The sequence below is a fragment of the Hemiscyllium ocellatum genome, chromosome 11 (genome assembly GCF_020745735.1).
Source record: "Hemiscyllium ocellatum isolate sHemOce1 chromosome 11, sHemOce1.pat.X.cur, whole genome shotgun sequence".
Lineage (NCBI taxonomy): Eukaryota > Metazoa > Chordata > Chondrichthyes > Orectolobiformes > Hemiscylliidae > Hemiscyllium > Hemiscyllium ocellatum.
In genome coordinates, this window is record NC_083411.1 from 40,369,480 (window position 1) to 40,391,809 (window position 22,330).

The following is a 22,330-nucleotide window of genomic DNA, read 5'->3' on the forward strand; positions in this document are numbered from 1 at the left end:
ATGTTATATCAGAATGACTAGAGTAAGATTAGGGCTAATCAAGGACTGTAGTGGGAAGTTGTGTGTGGAGTCAGAGGAAATAGGGGTAGCGCTAAATGAATATTTTTCGTCAATATTCACACTGGAAAAACACACTGGAGAGAATACTGAGATACAGGCTACTGGACTAGATGGGCTTGAGGTTCACAAGGAGAAGGTGTTGGCAATTCTGCAAAGTGTGAAAATAGATAAGTCCTCTGAACCGGATGGGATTTATCCCAGGATTCTCTGGGAAGCCAGGGAGGAGATTGCAGAGCCTTTGGCTTTGAACTTTATGTCATCATTGTCTACAGGGATAGTTCCAGAAGACTGGAAGATAGCAAAGTTATCCCCTTGTTCAAGAAGGGGAGTAGAGACATCCCTGGTAATTATAGACCAGTGAGCCTTACTTTGATTGTGGGTAAAGTGTTGGAAAGGGTTATAAGAGATAGGATTTATAATCATCTAGAAAGGAAGAAGTTGATTAGGGATAGTCAACATGGTCTTGTGAAGGGTAGGTCATGCCTCACAAACCTTAGTGAGTTACATAGAAACAAACATAGAAACATAGAAAAATACAGCACAGTACAGGTCCTCTGGCCCTCGATGTTCCGCCGAACGAAGCCTACCTAACCTACACTAGCCCAATAACCTCCATATGCTTATCCAATGCCCGCTTGAATGACCATAAAGAGGGAGAGTCCACCACTGATACTGGCAGGGCATTCCATGAACTCACAACCTGCTGAGTAAAGAATCTACCCCTAACATCTGTCCTATACCAACCCCCCCCTTAATTTAAAGCTGACTCCATACGTGGAAAAAGGTTCTCACTGTCAACCCTATCTAAATCCCTAATCATCTTGTACACCTCAACCAAATCTCCCCTAAACCTTCTTTTCTCCAATGAGAACAGCCCCAAGTGCCTCAGCCTTTCCTCATACGATCTTCCTACCATGCCAGGCAACATCCTGGTAAACCTCCTCTGTACCCGTTCCAGTGCCTCCACATCCTTTCTATAGTATGGCAACCAAAACTGCACACAATACTCCAGATAAGGCCGCACCAGAGTCTTATACAACTGCAACATGACCTCAGGACTCCGGAACTCAATTCCTCTACTAATAAAGCCCAGTACGCCAAATGCCTTCTTCACAGCACTATTTACCTGGGTGGCAACTTTCAGAGATCTGTGTACATGGACACCAAGATCCCTCTGCTCATCCACACTACCAAGTAGCCTACCATTAACCCAGTAATCCATCTTCTTGTTACTCCTACCAAAGTGAATCACTTCAGACTTAGCTACATTGAACTTCATTTGCCACCTTTCTGCCCAGCTCTGCAACTTATTTATATCCAGCTGTAACCTGCCACATCCTTTTCGCTGTCCACCACTCCACCGACTTTCGTATCATCCGCAAACTTGCTCACCCAGCCTTCAAGCCCCTCCTCCAGGTCATTTATAAAAATGACAAACAGCAATGGTCCCAAAACAGATCCTTGTGGAACACCGCTCGTAACTGCACTCCAAGATGAACCTTTACCATCAACTACTACCCTCTGTCTCCTTCCAGCCAGCCAATTCCTAATCCAAACCTCTAATGCACCCTCAATGCCATACCTCCGTAATTTTTGGAGTAGCCTACCATGGGGTACCTTATCGGACGCCTTGCTAAAATCCATATACACCACATCTACTGCTTTACCCTCGTCCACTTCCTTGGTCACCTCCTCAAAGAACTCAATAAGGTTTGTGAGGCACGACCTGCCCTTCACAAAACCATGCTGACTATCCTTGATCACATTATTCCTATCCAGATGTTCATAAATCCTATCCCTTTCAATTCTCTCTAAGACTTTGCCCACAACAGAAGTGAGACTCACTGGCCTATAGTTACAAGGGCTATCCCTACTCCCCTTCTTGAACAAGGGGACCACATTCGCTATCCTCCAGTCTTCTGGCACTATTCCTGTAGACAACGACGACATAAAAATCAAGGCCAATGGCTCCGCTATCTCCTCCCTAGCTTCCCAGAGGATCCTAGGATAAATGCCATCAGGCCCAGGGGACTTATCTATTTTCATCCTTTCCAGTATTCCCCGGACCTCTTCCCTACATACCTCAAAGCCATCCATTCTATGTCCTGTTCCTGAGTGAATACTGACGAAAAGTATTGATTTAGTGTCTCTCCAATCTCCTCCGCCTCCATGCACAACTTCCCACTACTATCCTTGACTGGACCGATACCTACCCTAGTCATCCTTTTATTCCTGACATACCTATAGAAAGCCTTAGGGTTTTCCCTAATCCTACCAACCAAGGACTTTTCATGTCTCCTTCTCGCTGCTCTTAGCTCTCTCTTTAGATCCTTCCTGGCTACCTTATAACTCTCAATCGCCCCAACTGAACCTTCACGCCTCATCTTTACATAGGCCGCCCTCTTCCCTTTGACAAGAGATTCCAATTCCTTATTAAACCACGGCTCCCTCACAAGACCCTTTCCTCCCTGCCTGACTGGTACATACTTATCAAGGACACCCAATAGCTGCTCCTTGAACAAGCTCCACATATCATGTGTGTCCTTCCCTTGAAGCCTATTTTTCCAATCCACACATTCTAAGTCATGCCTCACCATATCATAATTTCCCTGCCCCCAGCTATAACTCTTGCCCTGCAATGCACACTTATCCCTCTCCATCACTAGAGTAAAAGTCACCGAGTTGTGGTCACTGTCCCCGAAGTCCAAGGAGCAGGAAAATCATGCTTCAGGCAAAAGCCCTTCATCTGGAATTCTACCGGAAGCTTATTCCAAACTTCAGCAGCGTGGTGGTAATGTTAACAGATTTATTGAAGAAAAATACAAAATTTTGGTGGACAGAACAATGCAAGGAGGCATTTGAGAATTTAAAAGCAGTATTAACCACAGCACCCATTTTTTTTTTATTTGGAGGTGCTGGTGTTGGACTGAGGTGGACAAAGTTAAAAATCACACAACACCAGGTTAGAGTCCAACAGCCACCTGATGAAGATGCAGCGTTTCGAAAGCTCGTGCTTCCAAATAAACCTGTTGGACTGTAACCTGGTGTTGTGTGATTTTTAACTTTGAAGGTTTAAAAAAATTTCAACAAAGTTGTGATCGATACTAGCGATATAGGAGTTGGAGCTGTACTGCTAAAGGAAGATGATGATGGAATTAAACGGCCAATTGGCTACTTTTCAAAGAAACTCAATACCCACCAGAGAAAATATTCTACCATCGAAAAGGAATTATTGAGTTTGGTACTGACCTTACAACATTTTCATGTTTGTGTGATAAGCGATATGTCAGAGACTGTTATGTGCACGGATCAGAATCCTCTTACATTCTTGGTACAATTTAAGAACAAAAATATGAGCCTATTTCGTTGCAGTCTTCTGTTACATTCTTTTAATTTACAAAATGTACATGTTGTGGGTCGTAAAAATGTGATAGCAGATGCGCTATCACGGATTTAAAGGGTAAAGTATACATAAGATTGAACAGACTCCAATGGTTTTATATATAATATAAATATGCGCACACATACACACATGCGTGCAGAAATTAATATAAATTTTAGATTAATGACCTATATATTTTGTTGTAATGAGATTAAGAATTAGAAATAAAAATGAAGCCACCTCTTCATTATGATGGTTCTTTTTCTTCTAAAGGGGGGAGATGTTATGACATTGAAGGTGCGTATTGTATCTTTAAGAGAGTGTGAACGCTGTTTTACAGTGAGAGCTTATAAGCATCTGTCATATGACTAACCAGCTGTCTCAGAGTGTACTTGAAAATTGGCAATACGTCATATTTGGTTGTGAAATAGATACCTGAGTTGGTTGCTGTTTTGACAATTTGAATTTAACCAATTTAAATCATGACCCAGGATACTAAAACACGATCAAGTTTGAATTTATTGGTTTGATGTTGGCAAAAATAATGAGACGATGGTATAAAAAAGGCAGGCAGTTTGAAAGTCAGAGCAACTGCCATTTGAAACACTCTCTATCAAAGGTACCTTTTCATACGAAACATATTCGCTGTAAAAGAAAGATGACGACCCAGGGAGATTTACAGCTGGGAGAAGAAAGACACTACAGACGTCATCTACTGTATGGTTTTGAAATTAAGGTGATGTCATTTTATTAAGTGTTTATTGGTACAGTATATTATTATACAGTTGGAGGCTGATAATAAGCAGTGAATTGAAAGGGGGCTTAGATTTGTGCATAGTTGCTTAATATTCACTTCTTAAAAATAAATTTACATTATTTTCTTTAAATAGTGTAATTTCGCGAGGTGAGCTTTTTTGGGTGTTTAATTAACAGAGGAATTCATCGATGTGTTGTAATACTATACAAGGTAGCAGTCAGACCACTGTAAATACTTTTGGTTCCCATATCTAAGGACATATATACTTCCACTGGAGTCCAGGAAAAGGTTCAACAGGTTGATCCCAGCCAAGGATGGATATTCTTATAAAGAAAGGTTGAGTAGGTTAGGCTGGTACTCATGGGAAGTTAGAAAAATGAGGCAATCTTATTGGAACATACTTGATTCTGAGGAGGCTTGATAAGATAGCTGCTGAGAGGTTGTTTTCCTCTTGTGGGAGAGTCTGGATCGAGAGTGTCTGATGTCAGAATAGAGGTCCATTTAAGATTAGATTAGATTACTTACAGTGTGGAAACAGGCCCTTTGGCCCTACAAGTCCACACCGACCCGCCAAAGCGCAACCCACCCATACCCCTACATTTACTCCTTACCTAACACTATGGGCAATTTAGCATGGCCAATTCACCTGACCTGCACATCTTTGGACTGTGGGAGGAAACCGGAGCACCCGGAGGAAACCCACGCAGACACGGGGAGAATGTGCAAACTCCACACAGTCAGTCGCCTGAGTTGGGAATTGAACCCGGGTCTCTGGTGCTGTGAGGCAGCAGTGCTAACCACTGTGCCACCCACTAGAATAGAGATGAGGAGGAATTTCTTCACTTAGATAGTAGTCAATTATCGATGCCTCTAGAGTCTTGGTCATTCAGTATATTCAAAGCTAGGATGGAAATTTTATGGGCAGCAACAGGATCAAGATTAAGGAATATGGTAGGAAAGTGGAGTTGAGGTTTGTCAGATCAGCCATAATTTCATCGAATGGCAGAACAGAGGCTGCTCTGTGTACTGAATGGCCTACTGCTGCTCCTACATGTTATGGTAATGTTCATGTAAACCAAGATTATTTTAAACATAGCATAACTGGTGAATTTTGAGTGTAAACAAAGGATAATTTTCTACAATGTATGCTTGATTCAACTAGGGGAGACCACGTTTGGTTTAATAATTACAGTAAGGCCAACAATGTAGGACTTCAAAAGGACAAAGATGCGTTGGTGGAATGGAGACACAAGTGGCAGGGGAAATTTAATGCAGCAAAATGAGTGATTCATTGTTGATAAAACACAGACAACGAAATAAATGGAAAATTCTGAAGTGATACAAAGGCAGGGGAATAAGGGTGTACGTGTGTACAAATCATTGAAGGTGACATGATATCTTGCTTCACCAGACAGAAGTTTCAGCAGCAGGTATGTCAAGATGGGGCATGGTCACGCAATGTGATAGAGGTGAAAATAGATGGCTTGGCGATGGGACAGGTATATGCATCAATATGTGAATGGAAAGCCACCTCCAAGTCAGATAGTGAACATTTTGATTCAGCTGCACAGTTAGTATAGAGAATTAAGGCAACTAGTTTTTAAATGAATACTGTGTTTTCCTGGATGATGGGAGAGAGAACATTTCCATTCTTAACTCACATCCATGTTCATGGTTCTACACATACTACAGTATAAACACATCCCTAGCTGGATCAGTCTCTCCAGGCATGACAGATCAAATGGTTACAGCATAGAAAATCTGTCCACATCTGATGAATCCCATTAATACAACAAGTGCAATTCACCTACCCGGAATAAAGAGCCCTCAATCCTTCCTCCTTACATATCTTGAGTAAGGCATGCAACATTCCTCTGTACTTAATCTCCTTGTAACGAGAGTCAATAAGCTGACCCTGAACCTGCAGCCGAGTTTTTGTCAGGTCAATTGGAAATGTCCCTAAGGGAAAGAGAAAGCAGCTTTTTACAACTCAAAAAAAACACTACTTCTGCCGAGAAACAGCTCAAAATCCATAACATTTACCTGTGCTACTGTGGAAAGACAGTAATGTTGTCTCTGCACTAGCAATCCAGAGACTCGGGTAGTTACCTGGAAGATGGGCTTAAATCCCACCATAACAGGTGGGGAAATTTGAATTCAATAAAAACCTGGAATTAAAAATGCAATGAAGACTGTCAATCCCTGTTTAAAAAAAACTATCTAATTTAGAAATGTCCTTTAGGAAAGGAAAACTGTCTTAGCTAAATAAAAACTCAAAGTACTACAGGTGCTGTAAATGAGAAACAAACACAAAGTGCTGGACAAGTTCTGAACAGTTCTGAGGGAGGGTTGCCAGATCCGAAATGTTAACTCTGATTTCTCTTCACAGATGCTGCCAGACCTACTGAGCTTTTCCAACAACTTCTATTTTTGTTTTCTGCATTCTTACCTGTTCTGGTCTACATATGACCAACACTCACCCTTAATGTGTCTTTCCACAGAGTCATCTTCTGAGGTCTGTGCAGAAATCAATGCATCGTACGCTGATTAGCATGCATAATAGTTTCCGAGTGAGTGCACAGACATCCAATTTAAAGGAACACTGCATGTGATCCTGGACCTTAAACAACGTAACTTATTTTTAACTGTCTCCTGAAATAGTCTAGCAAGTCAAGCAGTGGCAGGCAACTAGGGATAAGCAACAAGTGCTGGCCCAGTTAGTGATACACATATTGCATGAATGAATAAACTATAAATTCATATCAAAGCACTCCATCTTACCAGTTACAAACTGAAGTATATTGGGTGAAGCATCCTGCAATCTCACACACAGGAGAATGAACACTAACCCAGAACAAAAACACTGCCTTGAACACAAGCACTTCCAGAATCAATCCTTGTGGAAATCAACATCTTTTAGTGTCACTGATTTCTTTTTAATTGATATGAAGGAGTACCCAATCTGAAGCTGAACTGATGATTTAATGTGATAGGTTCTCCCACAATCAAAATCTTTGATATGATGATACCTTTCAGTTTGGAGCAATGGTGGGTTATTCGTTTCAGCATTTGCTGGAGGTAGCTACATCTTTACTGGAGCATTGGTTAAATCCAATGAGCACAGATGATCCCACTGATCAAATAACACAATTATCATAGCAACAAAGGAACATGTCAGTTGTGAGTATCTTGTTAAAAGCATCCAGTCATTAACATCGAAGTTGAAAGAGGGACAGTGATTCTTTGTAGACTCTCTTTCAGCTTCTGGATAAAAATAGTTCATCCGCAATATTATTGGAACAGAGTATAGGTGACCTCTTGCCACATAAACATCAGCCATTTCAAGCATACTTCTTTTTAATGAAATAGTATCAGCCGCAAAAGTTGCACATTTTCAATATGAGGAATGAACTTCAAAACATGGAACACACATTACAGCACAGTACAGGCCCTTCAGCCCTCAATGTTTCGCCAACCTGTGAAACCTCTCCTATCTCCTTGGTCTCCAAACACAACTCCTCATTACTGTCCTTGACTGGCCCTGATCTTACTCGAGTAATTCTTTTATTCCTGACAGATCTAGAGAAAAACTTTAGGGTTTACCTTGATCCTATCTGCAAACAACTTATCATGTCCTCTCCTTGCTCTTCTTAGCTCTCTCTTTAGGTCCTTCCTGGTTAACTTGTAACTCTCAAGTACCATAACTGAGCCTTCACATCTCATCTATATACACGCCTCCTTCTTCCTCTTAAGGAAGCCACGGTTCCCTCACTCAACCCTGTCTTATCAAGGACATACAGTAGAAGTTCCATCAACAAGCTCCACATTTCAGTTGTGCCCATCCCCTGCAGTTTCATTCCCCATCCTGCGCATCCTAAATCTTACCTAATCGTATCATAATTGCCTTTCCCCCAGCTATACCTCTTGCCCTGTGGTATACACCTTTCCATCGCTGAAATAAACATAGTTGAATTATGGTCACGATCACCAAAGTGCTAACTTACGTTCAAATCTAACACCTGGCCTGGTTCATTATCCAATACCAAATCCAATGTGGCCTTGCCTCTTGTTGGCCTATGTATTGCGTCAGGAAGTCCTCCTGCACTCATTGGACAAAAACTGACTCATCTAAAGTACTCAAAATATAGTATTTCCCGTCAATATTTGTAAAGTTAAACTCCCCCATAACAACTAACCTGTTACTTTCGCTCCTATCCAGCATCATCTTTGCAGCCCTTTCCACTACATCTCTGGAACAATTCAGAAGCCTATAGAAAACTCCCAACAGGATGACCTCTCCTTTCCGGTTTCTAACCTCAGCCCATACTATTTCAGTGGACAAACCGTCATCAAACATCCTTTCTGCAGCCATAACATTGTCCTTGACTAAGAATGTCACACCTCTCCTCTTTTATCACCTTCTCTGTTCTTAGTGAAACAAGCTAAACCCTGGAACCTGCAACAACCATTCCTGTCCCTGCTCTATCCATGTCTCCGAAATGGCCACAACTTCAAAGTCCCAGATACCAACCCATGGTGATAGGTCACCCACCTTATCCTGGATGCTCCTGGCATTGAAATAGACACACTTCAAACCATCTTCCTGCCTGCCGATACACCCTTGCGACCATGAAACCTTATTTCTGACCTCACTACACTCAACCTCCTGTACTCAGGAGCTACAATTCAGGTTCCCATCCCCCTACTGAAGTAAAAATATATCTTGGCTTTATATTGGAAGATAATTCATTCTATGCATTCAGGAAAATAATTCTGTGTTGATTCACAATTGGAATAGTCTTATAAGAATCATTTCAGTCGAGCATTTGATATTTAAGTTGGATGCAGGCACCTTGGTAAAAAGTGGAATTGTTCATGGAGAAAATTCAAAATAATGTGAAGTACGAGGAACTTCAGTCAAGTGGATGGACTGGAGAGGTTGGGACATTTACCTTCGTGATGGGAGAGTGGAGAGGAGATTGACCAAGATGCTCAAAATCATGTGGGATCTGGACAGAGCAGATAGACAGAAATTGTTCCCAGATCAGAAGCAAAGGAGACAGATTTAAGGTGATTGGCAAAAGTAACAATGGAGACATGAGGAGAACATTTTCATGTAGTGAGTGGTTAAGATCTGATATGAAGTACCTAAGAATCATAGAATTTTACATGACGTCATTTGGCTCATTGTCTCTTTACTGGCTTCTGAAAAATCAACCCAGCTAGTCCCCATTCTCTAGACCTATCTCTATAGCCCTCCAAATTCATCACTTTCAAATATATATCCATGAGAGACTCTGCAAACAACCAAGGTATTTTTCAATGTATAATTTCAGTTACATCACACTGTAAAATTTTGCTATAAATTCTGTCTCTTACAATTGTGTACTCCACAACCACCTGAAGGAGCAGCGCTCCGAAAGCTAGTGCTTCCAATTAAACCTATTGGACTATAACCTGGTGTTGTGTGATTCTTAACTTAAATATATATCCAGCTCTCTTTTGCAACCTCCTACAGAATTCACTTCCACTCATGACCCCTAATGACTGACAATGCCAACTAGTGGAAGCACAATGTCTTTCTTCACCCTGTCAAACTTATTTGTAAGAATGATGTGGAGGCTAATTCAATCAAATGCTTTAAAAGACAGCTGGATAACTCTCTGAACAGGAATAATGCATAGGGTTATGGGAAGCATGTGCAATAATTGAAGAAGGTGAATTGCACCCTCAGGCAACCAGTCCAGATATGACGGGGTAATTGGCATCATTCCCTGTTGTAACATTACTGCAATTCTGGGATATTCTAATTGTAGTCCCAAGTGTAAAAATGTATTTTGCAGCTTCTGTTCAATGACCATGACGATCTTCGAGTCCCTCTCGGGATGCTCCCTGTCTTTTAACACTACACTCATGGTTGACCCACACTGGGGCTTTCTGTTGTCAGGCATAGCGGCTATCATCAGAGAACCACTGCTCAGGAATCCAGACCTCCACCATTACAGGTTCAAGTGGCTGGAGGAGAAGAGAGCTGTGGCTGTGGGGGTGACCAGAGACAGGGACATGCAGGGGGGCATAGGCCTGAGCAGAATGTTGCCGCAGGGATTCGCAAACATGGCACTGGTAAACATCCAGCTAGCAGCCAATGCCATCTGTCACCTGTCAACAGTGGTGCTCAGACCTGATGACATGCACCAGTTGGAAGATGCTCAGGTATGTGGTGGATTGCTGTGGGCATGTACCCTTGCTCCAACAGAATTTCACATTGGCCTCCTGTGCCCCACAACTCTTAGGTATGCCCAGTGTATCTTTTTGCCTTGCTAAGGTGCTTGTTTGTACAACCTTTTGTTACACCTGGACTCTTATTCACCACCGAGAAATGCCTTGGTGTGCTTATATGCTGCCAGGTAGCAGGGGCCCTCGTATCAACATTAGACTTCTCTCATTTTCCATTGGAGACCTGAGGTAGAGTATTGGACACAGCAATTCCTTAAAATTGCAAATTGCGAAGATTCACAGACTCAAAGCCCAACTATTTATTGTACAGTGCTGTGGAGTCCATGGAATACATATATTGGTTGCAGGCAATTGTATCCCTTTTCAATCATTTGCAAAATATTTGTTGTGCTTATGGTTGCACTTCAGGACCATGTTCCCATTCTTTGGGCTTCTGATGCAGACAGATTGGGCAAGTCTGAGAACGTCTTCATGGGTCCTCTCCTGGGTTTGAGCTACAGGGATAGGCTGAATAGGCTGGGGCTTTCTTCCCTGCATCGGAGGCTGAGGGGTGACCTTACAGAGATCTATAAAGTCATCATGGGTATGGATAGGGTTACTAGCGAAGGCCTTTCTCCCAGAAAAGGGAAGTCCAAAACTAGAGGGCATAGGTTTAAGGTAAGAGGGGCAAGATTTCACGCAGTGTGTCATATCTGTATGGAACGAGCTGTCAGAGGAGGCGTAGGAGGCAGGTACAATAACAACATTTAAAAGGCATCTGAATGGGTACTTGAATAGGAATGTTTGAGAGGGATATGGGCCAAATGCTGGCAAATGGGATTTGATCAGTTTAGGATACCTGGTCTGCACGGATGAGTTGGACTGAAGGTTCTGTTTCTGTGCTGTACGTCTCTATGAGAGTTTAGCTGGACAGTCTAACATTAATTATTCATTCCTTATTGTTCTTGAAAGAGTAGGGAGCTGCTCGCTTCAACCACTACAGCCCATGGGTTTCGGTTAGGGAAAGCATTTGACTCAGCAACACTGAAGAAATGTCGGATGGTGGTGATAATGTTACTGCATTAGTAATCCAGAAATTCTGGTTAATATTTTGGGCATGAGGGTTCAAATCAGATGTTGTAATTTGCATAAGCAAATCTGGAATGAAATGCTAACCTAATGACAACCATGTCACCATCATACATTGTTGGAAAAACACTCCTGGTTCACTAATGTCCATCAGGGGAGGAAATCTGCCATCATCTGGCAGATCTGGTCTGACCTTAGTGACTCGTGACCCACAGCAATGTGGTTGAAAAGTTTACATTATATATTAATGATCTGGATGAAGGGACTGGGGGCATTCTAGCAAAGTTTGTCGATGATGCGAAGTTAAGTGGACAGGCAGGTAGTACTGAGGAAGTGGGGAGGTTGCAGAAGGATCTAGACAGTTTGGGAGAGTAGTCCAGGAAATGGCTGATGGAATTCAACGTGAGCAAATGAGAGGTCTTGCACTTTGGTAAAAAGAATAAAAGCATAGACTACTTTCTAAACGGTGAGAAAATTCGTAAAGCCAAAGTACAAAGGGATCTGGGAGTGCTAGTCGAGGATTCTCTAAAGGTAAACATGCAGGTTGAGTTCGTGATTAAGAAAGCGAATGCAATGTTGTCACTTATCTCAAGAGGGTTGGAATATAAAAGCACCGTTGTGCTACTGAGACTTTATAAAGCTCTGGTAAGGCCCTATTTGGAGTACTGTATCCAGTTTTGGTCCCCACACCTCAGGAAGGACATACTGGCACTGGAACGTGTCCAGCGGAGATTCACACGGACGATCCCTGGAATGGTTGGTCTAACATACGAGGAATGGCTGAGGATCCTGGGATTGTATTCATTGGAGTTTAGAAGATTAAGGGGAGATTTAATAGAAACTTACAAGATAATACATGGCTTGGAAAGGGCGGATGCTAGGAAATTTTTTCCGTGAGGCGAGGAGACTAGGACCCGTGGACACAGCCTTAGAATTAGAGAGGGGTCAATTCAGAAAAGAAATGCGGAGACATTTCTTCAACCAGAGTGTGGTGGGCCTGTGGAATTCATTGCTGCAGAGTGCAGTGGAGGCCGGGACGCTAAATGTCTTCAAGGCGGAGATTGATAGATTCTTGATGTCTCGAGGAATTAAGGGCTACGGGGAGAATGCGGGTGAGTGGAGTTGAAATGACCATCAGCCACGATTGAATGGCAGAGTGGACTCGATGGGCTGAATGGCCTTACTTCCACTCCTATGTCTTATGGCCTAAGTGTATTTTTGTATTTGAAAGAAATGACGAAGACAGAACCACCGAAAATAAGTGAAAGTCAGGGCCAAAATAATGACATAATACACAAGGTCAAAATAGGATCAGGGAAAAAGTAAAAAGTAAAACAAACATAAAGAAAGTAAGTTTAAGACCAGAAATGGCAGGGGACCTCAGTCCACTCAAAACCTTCAGCACAAAGTTAAAAATTACACAACACCAGGTTATAGTCCAACCAGTTTATTTGGAAGCAGTGGCTTTTGGAGTACTATTCCTTCATCGATGCTCCTGAGGAGGAGCAGTGCTACAAATGCCAGTGCTTCTAATTAAACCTTTTGGACTATAACCTGGTGTTGTGTGATTTTTAAATTTTTAATGTGATCACCATGCACGTAAGGAATTGCAGTCAGAAGAAAGGTGATAGTCAGCAAGGTCTCAGAGCCCAAGACACTAAAGAACTGATTTTCTGTGTTGGAAAATATTGAGAAGGGTAATTCTTCTGCGAACATAGCCAGAGCCTAGCTGTAGAAGGTGGGAGGAGAAAGAAAGGAGAACAATAGTGGCAGGAGACTCAAGACTCAATTGTGAGGGTTACAGGCTGGTATTTCTGAAGCTGCAGACATGACTCCAGGATAGTATGTTGCTTCCCTAGGACCAGGGTCTGAAATGTCAATGAACAGCTACAGGGCATTCTGACGGGAGGGGGCAAATGCACAGACACTGCAGTTCACATCGGGAACAATGATATACAGAAAGAGAAATGAGGTCCTGCAATAATAATATAGGAAGACTAATAGAAGATTGAAAAACAAGACCTCAAAGGTTGCACTCCCAGTGCTAATGAGTACAAGAGAAGATGGATTGAACAAACAGAGCAGAGAACATTTCAGCCCAGCACACGCCCTTCAGCCCTCAATGTTGCGCCAACTGTGGAACCAATCTGAAGTCCATCTAACATGTACTATACTATTCAAAACCATTTAAGCCCCGAAAGTTGGCGAGTCTACAACTGTTGCAAGCAGTGTTTTCCATGCCCTACAACTCTCCAAGTAAAGGAAATACTCTTGACATCTATCCTATATCTATGACCGCTCAATTTAAAGCTACAACCCCTCGTGCTAGCTGTTACCATCCAAAGGGAACTGTCCACCCCATATGACCCTCTGATTATTTTACATGTCTCAATTAAGTCACCTCTCAATCTTCGTCTCTCTAACGAAAACAGCCTCAAGTCCCTCAACCTTTCCTCATAAGACCTGCCCTCCATAACAGGCAACATCATAGTAAATCTCCTCAGAGCCCTTTCCACATCCTTCTGATAATGCAATGAACCAGAACTGTACGCAATACACCAAGTGTGGCTGCACCAGAGTTTTGTACAGCTGCAGCATGACTGCACGTCTCCGAAACTCAATCCCTCTACCAATAAAAGCTAACACACTGTATGCCTTTGTAACAAACCTATCAACCAGGGTGGCAACTTCCAGGGATCTATATACATGAACACAGATCTCTCTGCTCATCTACACTACGAAGAATCTTACTATTAGCACAGCACTCTGCATTCCTGTTGCTCCTTCCAAAGTGAATCACCTCACACTTTCTGCATTAAACTCCACTTGCCACCTCTGAGCCCAGCTCTGCGGCTTATCTATGTTGCTCTCTAACCTGCAATATCATTCAGCATTATCCACAACTCCATCGACCTTAGTGTCATCTGCAAATTTACTAACCCATCCTTCTACACCCTCAGCTAGATCATTTGTAAAATGACAAACTGTTTTCCCCAAAACAGAACCTTGCAGTACACCACGAGTAACTGAACTCCAGGATGAACATTTCCCCATCAACCACCATCCTCAGTCTTCTTTCAGTGAGCAAACTTCTGATCTAAACCACTAAATCATCCTCAATCCCATGGTTCCATATTTTGTGCAATAGCTTATGGTGGGGAACCTTATCAAACACCTTACTGAAACCCATATACACCACATCAACCTCTTTACCCTCATCGACCTGTTTGGTCACTTTCTCAAACGAACTCAAGAAGGTTTGAGAGGCACAACTTACCCTTCATAAAACGGTGTTCAATATCCCTAATCAACATTGGAGGAATAAAAGTCCTATCTCTTATAACCTTTGGCCTATAATTACCAGGGTTGTCTCTACTCCCCTTCTTGAAGAAGGAGACAACATTTGCTATCCTCCAGACTTCTGGCACAACATGAATATCAAAGCCAAAGGCTCTGCAATCTCCTCCCTGGCTTCCCACAGAATGCTAGGATAAATCCCATCCAGCTCAGGGGACTTATGGCAAAAGAGTTTGAGCAAGAGGAAGGGCTATGGATTCTTGGATCACTGTGTTTATTTCTGGGGATGGTGGGAGCTTTATAAGTCTGATTGACAATATCTGAGATGGAACAAAATCAGTATCTTTCTTGCGGCAGAGGTGTTTTGCAAATGCAATTGGTGGAAGTTAAAGTTAATTTGGCAGGGGACTGGGATAGAGAATGGAAATAGGCACAAAGTATAGGACAACAATATCAGTTTAGGAAGTCATGCAAATATAATCAAGTTAAAGGCACAAAGAAGAGGATGGCATTTATTTTAATGCAAGGAGTCTGGAGAATAGGGCAAATAAGTTGAGAGTATTGATTAAAAGGATGAATGTGATATCATTACGATCATGGAGACATGACTGAGGAAGGAAGCAGGACTAGCAGCTCCACAGTACAGAATCTTTTAAACAGATGGGGGCAAGGTGTAAAAGAGGACGTGGCAGTGCAATGTTGATCAGAGTCAATTAGTAAGGATGGACATTATTTTAGAAGGTTGATTAAATGAGGCCAAAGGGGAGAACTTAAAAAGGGGATGAGTGCTTTGCTGGGTGGAGGTGTACTACAGGCCTTCAAGAGGTCAACAAGAAATAAAAAGATATGTGTAGGTCATTCTTAAAGAGGTGTAAAAATATTAGGGGATTTCAACTTCCCTAGTAGTAACCGGCATAGACAAAATGTGAAAGACTTCGAAGGGGTGGATTTCTTAAAATGCATCCGGGAGAACTTTTTAAGCCAGCACTTAGAAAGTCCAATAAGAAAGAGGGTCGTGCTGCACTTAATTTTAGAGAACAAAGCGTGGTAACTGGTAGAGGTGTCATGAGGGAGTAGTTTGGTAACAGTGACCACATTTCTGTGATATTTAAGGTAATTATGGATAAGGACTAAGAAATAAAGCCTCGGACTTGGGTCATGGCCAATTTTAACATAAGACAGGATCTGGCCAAAAGTAGGAGAAAGTGAGGACTGCAGATGCTGGAGATCAGAGCTGAAAATGTGTTGCTGGAAAAATGCAGGTCAGGCAGCATCCAAGGAGCATCCTGAAGAAGGGCTCATGCCCGAAACGTCGATTCTCCTGCTCCTTGGATGCTGCTTGACCTGCTGCGCTTTTCCAGCAATACATTTTCAGGTCTGGCCAAAAGTAGACAGGCAGCAGGATTTTCAGGAAAGTCCACATCAGAAAAGTCATTATTCAGAAAGATAATAGTGAGAAAGCAGGACCAACATGTTCCCATAGAGGTGAAGTATGTGACCAACAAGTCCAGGGAATGGTGAGTGTTGAAAGACATGCAGGATTGGACAAGGGAAAAAGGGAAGGTTATGGCAGATACCAAGGGCTCAAAACAACAGGTGCCCTAGGGTAGCATAGAAAGTATGGTAATTACTTAAATAAATAAGGAGAGCAAAGATAGGACATGAAAAAACACTGAGGAATAATAGTATTAAAAAAAACTAGAAGTATTTTATAAGTACATTAAGTACAAGAAGATAACCAGGGAAATGGCAGTACCCACTGGGGATCAAAAGGGACAATCTATGCGTGGAGCCAGAAGACAAAATTTATAAAGGAGATCTGACAGACATAGCACTCAGATTTTGAGAAAGTCCCCGTACAGGAAGCTGGTTAGAAAATTGTCAGACATGAGATAGAAGGTAAAGTACTGGCATGAATTACTGATTGGTTAACAAAGTGAACAGAGGAAAGAAATAAATGGGTCTTTCTTGTGGTGGTAGGTTATGATGGTACCTGATTATATCACAATATATACCAATGATTTGGAGTTGGTAACCAAATGTAATATGTGTATTTACAAATTTGCAGATGATACAAAGCGAAGTGCGATTAGGATGATGTAAAACGTATTCAGATGAACTGGATGGGCTGTGAATGGGCAAGAATATAGCAGATGGTATTTAAAGCAATAGAATTTAGGAAGCCAATGGCCTAGTGGGACTATCATTGGACTGTGAATCCAGAGACCCAGGTAAGGATTTGGGGACCCGGATTCAAATCCTACCATAGCAGATTTGTGGAATTTGAGTTCAATGAAAACATAATCTGGGATTAACAGCCTAATGATAACCACAAATCCATTATCAATTGTTAGAAAAAAAAATTTGGTTCACTAATTTCCATTAAGGAAATTTGTCATCCTTACCTGAGCCAGCCTATATGTTAACTCCAGACACACAGCAATTTTAGATTAGATTAGATTACTTACAGTATGGAAACAAGCCCACACCGTCCTTCCGAAGAGCAACCCACCCAGACCCATTTCCCTACATTTATCCTTTCACTTAACACTATGGGTAGTTTAGCATGGCCAATTCACCTAACCTGCACATTTTTGGACTGTGGGAGGAAATCGGAGCACCCGGAGGAAACCCACGCAGACACAAGAAGAATGTGCAAACTCCACACTGACAGTTACCTGAGGCAGGAATTGAACCTGGGTCTCTGGCGCTGTGAGGCAGTAGTGCTAACCACTGTGCCGTCCATATAGTTAAGTCCAATGTAGTTAAATCTTTATTGCCCTCTGGGCAATAAATGCCAGTCTAGTCTGCTCTGCCCTCATACGTGAATGAATAAAAAAAGGAAAATGCAGGTAAGATGTTTCCCTCGGTTGAGGATTCTAGAATCAGGGCAAATTTAAAAATAAGAGATGAAGTCCCCATCACTTAGATCCAAGATGAAGGGAAATGTTTTTACTCAGAAGAGCATAAGCCTTTGGAATCCTTGACCACTGCTAATTGTAAATCTATACCTTAAGCATACTCAAACAGTGGGTCTCGACATTGGTTCCCCTCACTACAGACTCAGTATGTTTAAGGTATAGATTTTTGATCACTAGTGGCCCACAGAGCTAAGGGCTTGGATGGATAAAAGGTATTGAAGTATTCAATTAAACATTATTGTATTAAGAGATACGTCCCCAGGGCATGAGGAAATCTACCCCAGGTTACGGAGAGGGGCAAGAGAGGAGATTGCTGGGCATTGACCAAGATCTCTGTATCCTTGTTAGTCACTGGAGAGGTCCTAGAGAGCTAACGTGTAGCTAATGTTATTTCTCTGTTCAAGAAGGTAAATAGGGACAATCTAGGAAACTATAGACCAGTGAATCTCACATCAGTGATTGAGAAGCTGTTGGGGAGAATTCTGCGGATTTACGCTCATTTGGAAAAACATACCTAATTAGGGACAGTCAGCATGGCTTTGTGCAGTGCAGTGCAGGTCATGTCTTACTAACTTGACTGAATTTTTAGATAAGGTGACAAAGGTGATCAATGAGGGTAGAGCAGTGGATGCTGTCTACATGGATTTTATCTATGCGTTCAACAAATATCCCTCATAGTAGTCTCATCCAGAAGATTAAGATGCATAGGATCCACAGTAACTTGGCTGCATTGGTACAGAATTGGCTTGCCCACAGGAGGCAGAGGGTAGCGGTGGAAGCCTGTTTTTCTGGCTGGAGGTCTGTGACTAGTTGTGTTCTGCAGAGATCCATATTGGTGTCTCTGTTGTCTGTGAAAAATAACTTGGATGAAAATGTAGATGGATGGGTTAGTAAATTTGCAGACGATACAAAGATTGGTGGAGCTGTGAACAGTGCAGAAGGTTATCAAAGGATACAGCAGGTTATAAATCAGTTGCAGATATGAGCAGAGAAATGGCAGATGGAGTTTAATTTGGGCAAGTGTGAGGTGCTGCACTTTGGGAGATCAAATGTTAAGGAAAGGTATGCAATTAATAGCAGGACCCTGAACAATGTTGACATATAGCGATTTCTTGGGGTTCAAGTCAATAGTTCCTTGAAAGTGGCCACACAAGTAGACAGTGGTAAAGACAGAGTATTGCATGCTTGCTTTTATTAGTTGGGGGACTGAGTACAAGAGAGAAGATGTCATGTTGCACCTCTGTAAGACTTCAGTTAGACCACATTTACGAGTATTGCACTCCTTTTTGCCAGATTACAAGAACAACGTGGAGGTTTTGGAGAGGGTGCAAAAGAAGTTTATCACCATGGCAAAGGCTAAGGGGCAACTTGATAGAAGTCTATAAAATTACAAAATGCAATAAATAGGATGACGGTCAGAATCTTTTTCCCAGAGATGAAACGTCTCATACTAGATGGCAACCCCATTTGAGGTAAGTGGACTAAAGTTACAAGGAGATGTGAGGGGCAAGGTTTTTTTTCCACAGAGTGGCAGGAATCTGGAACGCACTGCCAGGTGATAGAGAAGGCAGATGTGATCGGGGAATTTAATGGACATTTAGGCAAGCACATGAATGTGCAAGAAATGGAGGGATATAGACTAAGGGCAGGCAGAAGGGAATAGCTTAATTTGGCATCATACTCAGCACAACCATATTATTCTACATCCATTTATTGAATGGCAGTCTAGAATAAATAGGCTTTTAGACCTTTTCCTGGTGGTCCATACAAAATGAAGATGCCATCTTACATATATTTCAGTAAGCAAGTGTCCCGCCTGTGACCATGCCTGCATCTATTATCTAATTGTGACAGGCTGACTGGTTAGCAACTACGAACATAGAGGGCAGCTGAAGAATTGACTGTGAAAAGACTGTGAAAGTACACACTTACCAAACTCAGCAGTGACAGAAGCCAGGCCCCCATAGACAAAAGGTTTCCAGTTTAGGTTGGACATCTCCCGACCGTCGCCAGTTCTAACTGTGAAAGGAGCAAACGCCAATGAAATAATCAGACAGCTCGCCAGATGGGCAACGACAGGTTTGGGTGCAGTGTTTACCTGGCAGGCGCAACTCAGTGACCAGTCTCCTCAGGGCATTTCGCACTCGTCAGTTTTCGCAATGGGAATCCCAGAGATGCACTGACTGTCACCCTGTGAGTGATGCAAATCTGAAACAGAAGTGCAACTTAAGAGGGGCCTTCCAGAACCGAGCTCTTTAACCTCCCCCGGCCTTTTCTTTTTGCCTATTAGTCTCCGAGCGGAGGATTTCCCTCATAGAGGTGTGTATGTGTGTTAGTGTCCGTCTTTCCCTATCGGCACCTCCTGGGAAAGGAAGGGGACAATATGACCGTTCTCCGACGCCTCTTACTCCACCGTCACTTCCGCATGACCCGGAAGCTGCCGTTACCGGGGCGACGAGGGCATCCGGACGGTCGAGCTCGTAGTTAGCGTTGGGAGCGACAGTAAATAGAGACTCTGAATAAATAGAGAGAGAGAGACCCATTTTAAGCTGAGAAAACCAGGGATACTTACTGTAAACACACAGACCCAGAGTCAGTATGGAGACCCAGAAATGATCACATTCAATTGAGAGACTCACACATAGAGTCATAGAGATAGACCGGATGGAAACAGACCCTTCGGTCCAACCCGTCCATGCCGACCAGATGTCCCAACCCAATCTAGTCCCACCTGCCAGCACCCGGCCTATATCCCTCCAAACCCTTCCTATTCATATACCCATCCAAATGCCTCTTAAATGTTGCAATTGTACCAGCCTCCACCACTTCCACTGGCACCTCATTCCATACACATACCACCCTCTGTGTGAAAAAGTTGTCCCTTAGGTCTCTTTTCATAACGCACAATAATTAGACATGGAGACTAAGAGACGTCCGCATGAAATCGACCCGGAGAAACCCACGGTAAACATACCCAGGGATACTTATAGTAAATAGAGAGATCCAGAGATACCTACAGTAAGTGAAGAGACTCGGCGAGACCCATGGCAAATCAGAGTCCAGAGAAACCCAGAGTAAATAACGAGACTTGTCAGGAACCAGAGAGACCCTCAGGTAGTTAGTGATAATCATATGTAAATAGAGTGGATCAGAGATAAGGGTATACAGAGTAAACCGTGGCTGGAGATAGCCAGAGAAACGCAGAAAATCAGAACCTGAATTAATGAAAGGTAATCGGAGATAATCACCTGCAACTAGAGATAACCACAGAGAACCAGAGATAACATCAATAAAGATAACTGCAGATATCTAGAAATAACCATGAGTAACCAGATACAACTAGAGGTAAGCACAGTAACTAGAGATAATCAGAATTAACTGTGGATAGCTAGAGCTGTCAGGTAACCAGGAGTAAATAAAGGTAACCAGTTTTATGGCATAGTTGACAATAGAGTGCTTGGGTAGCTCTGAAGATTAGGCAGCCTCTGTAGAAGGAGAGAGAGATAGATGTAAACTTTCACCATCAACCCCTCTCATCCATTCCCAAAAAAGACTAATAGTCCAGCACATCAAAGGAACAGACCCTTCAAATCACCTGTCTGTGATACCATGATGCCATTTTAAACTAATCCCACCTGCCAGTACATGGTCTGTTTCCTTACATTGCCTGTCTTTTCATGTGTTTGTCTCCATACCTCTTAGGTATTGCTATAGTATCTGCTTCTCTCACCTCCCCAGGCATTATGTTTCAGGAACTTACCAATCTCCATTTAAAAAAAGCTTGCCTTGCATATTTCTTTTAAACATCACCCACTGTGACCCCTAGTATTTGACATTTCCACCCTTGGTAAAAGACTCCAACTTGTCCACCCTGTCCATGCCTCTTATAATATTATACATTTCTATCTGGTCACCCCTCAGCCTCCAAAGCTCCAGCAAAACCAAACCAAGTTTGCCCAACATCTCCTTGCAGCTATTACATTTCAATTGACACAACATCCTCATATGCACCATCTCCAAAGCCTCCACATCCTTCCTACAGTGTGGCCAGCAGAACTGCACACAGTACTCCAAATGTAGCCATAACTAAAGTTTATTCAGCTGGAACATGATTTGCCAACTTTATGCTCAATGACCAACTGATGAAGGCAAGCATGTTTGAAATGGCAATACCTTCGTTACCACTTTATTCAATTATATAACTACTTTCAAGGATTAATGAACTTGGGTCCCAAGATCCCTCTATATAAGGGTCCTGCAATTTACTGTGTACATTCCTCTAGTGTTTGACCTCACAAAATGCAACAGCTCACACTTGTTTAACCTCCATGTGCCATTTCTCTGACAACTTTCCAACTGACTGATATCCTGCTGTATCCTTTGATAACTTTTGTGTTGTCTGCTAACTAATTAATTAGGAGAAAGTGAGGACTGCAGATGCTGGAGATCAAAGCTGAAAAATGTGTTGCTGAAAAGCCTGAAGAAGGGCTTATGCCCGAGATGTCGATTCTCCTGCTCCTTTGACACTGCCTGGCCTGCTGCGCTTTTCCAGCAACACATTTTTCAGCAGCTAACTAATTAATCAGACCACCTACGTTTTCACCTATA

General features: G+C 42.4%; 1 protein-coding gene across 1 annotated transcript in view; it reads right to left on the reverse strand.

Annotated features, from left to right (window-relative positions):
* The window catches only part of slc25a14 (solute carrier family 25 member 14), a 70,441-nt gene extending 50,315 nt beyond the window's left edge, over nt 1–20,126 (reverse strand). The window contains exons 1-3 of the mRNA XM_060832544.1: nt 19,821–20,126; nt 19,655–19,741; nt 6,011–6,158 (exon numbers count right to left, since the gene is read on the reverse strand). Coding sequence (XP_060688527.1) covers nt 6,011–6,158; nt 19,655–19,718 — 212 coding nt within the window. The 5' untranslated portion in view covers nt 19,719–19,741; nt 19,821–20,126. The remainder of the gene's footprint in view (nt 1–6,010; nt 6,159–19,654; nt 19,742–19,820) is intronic.
* Nucleotides 20,127–22,330: the final 2,204 nt, after the last annotated feature.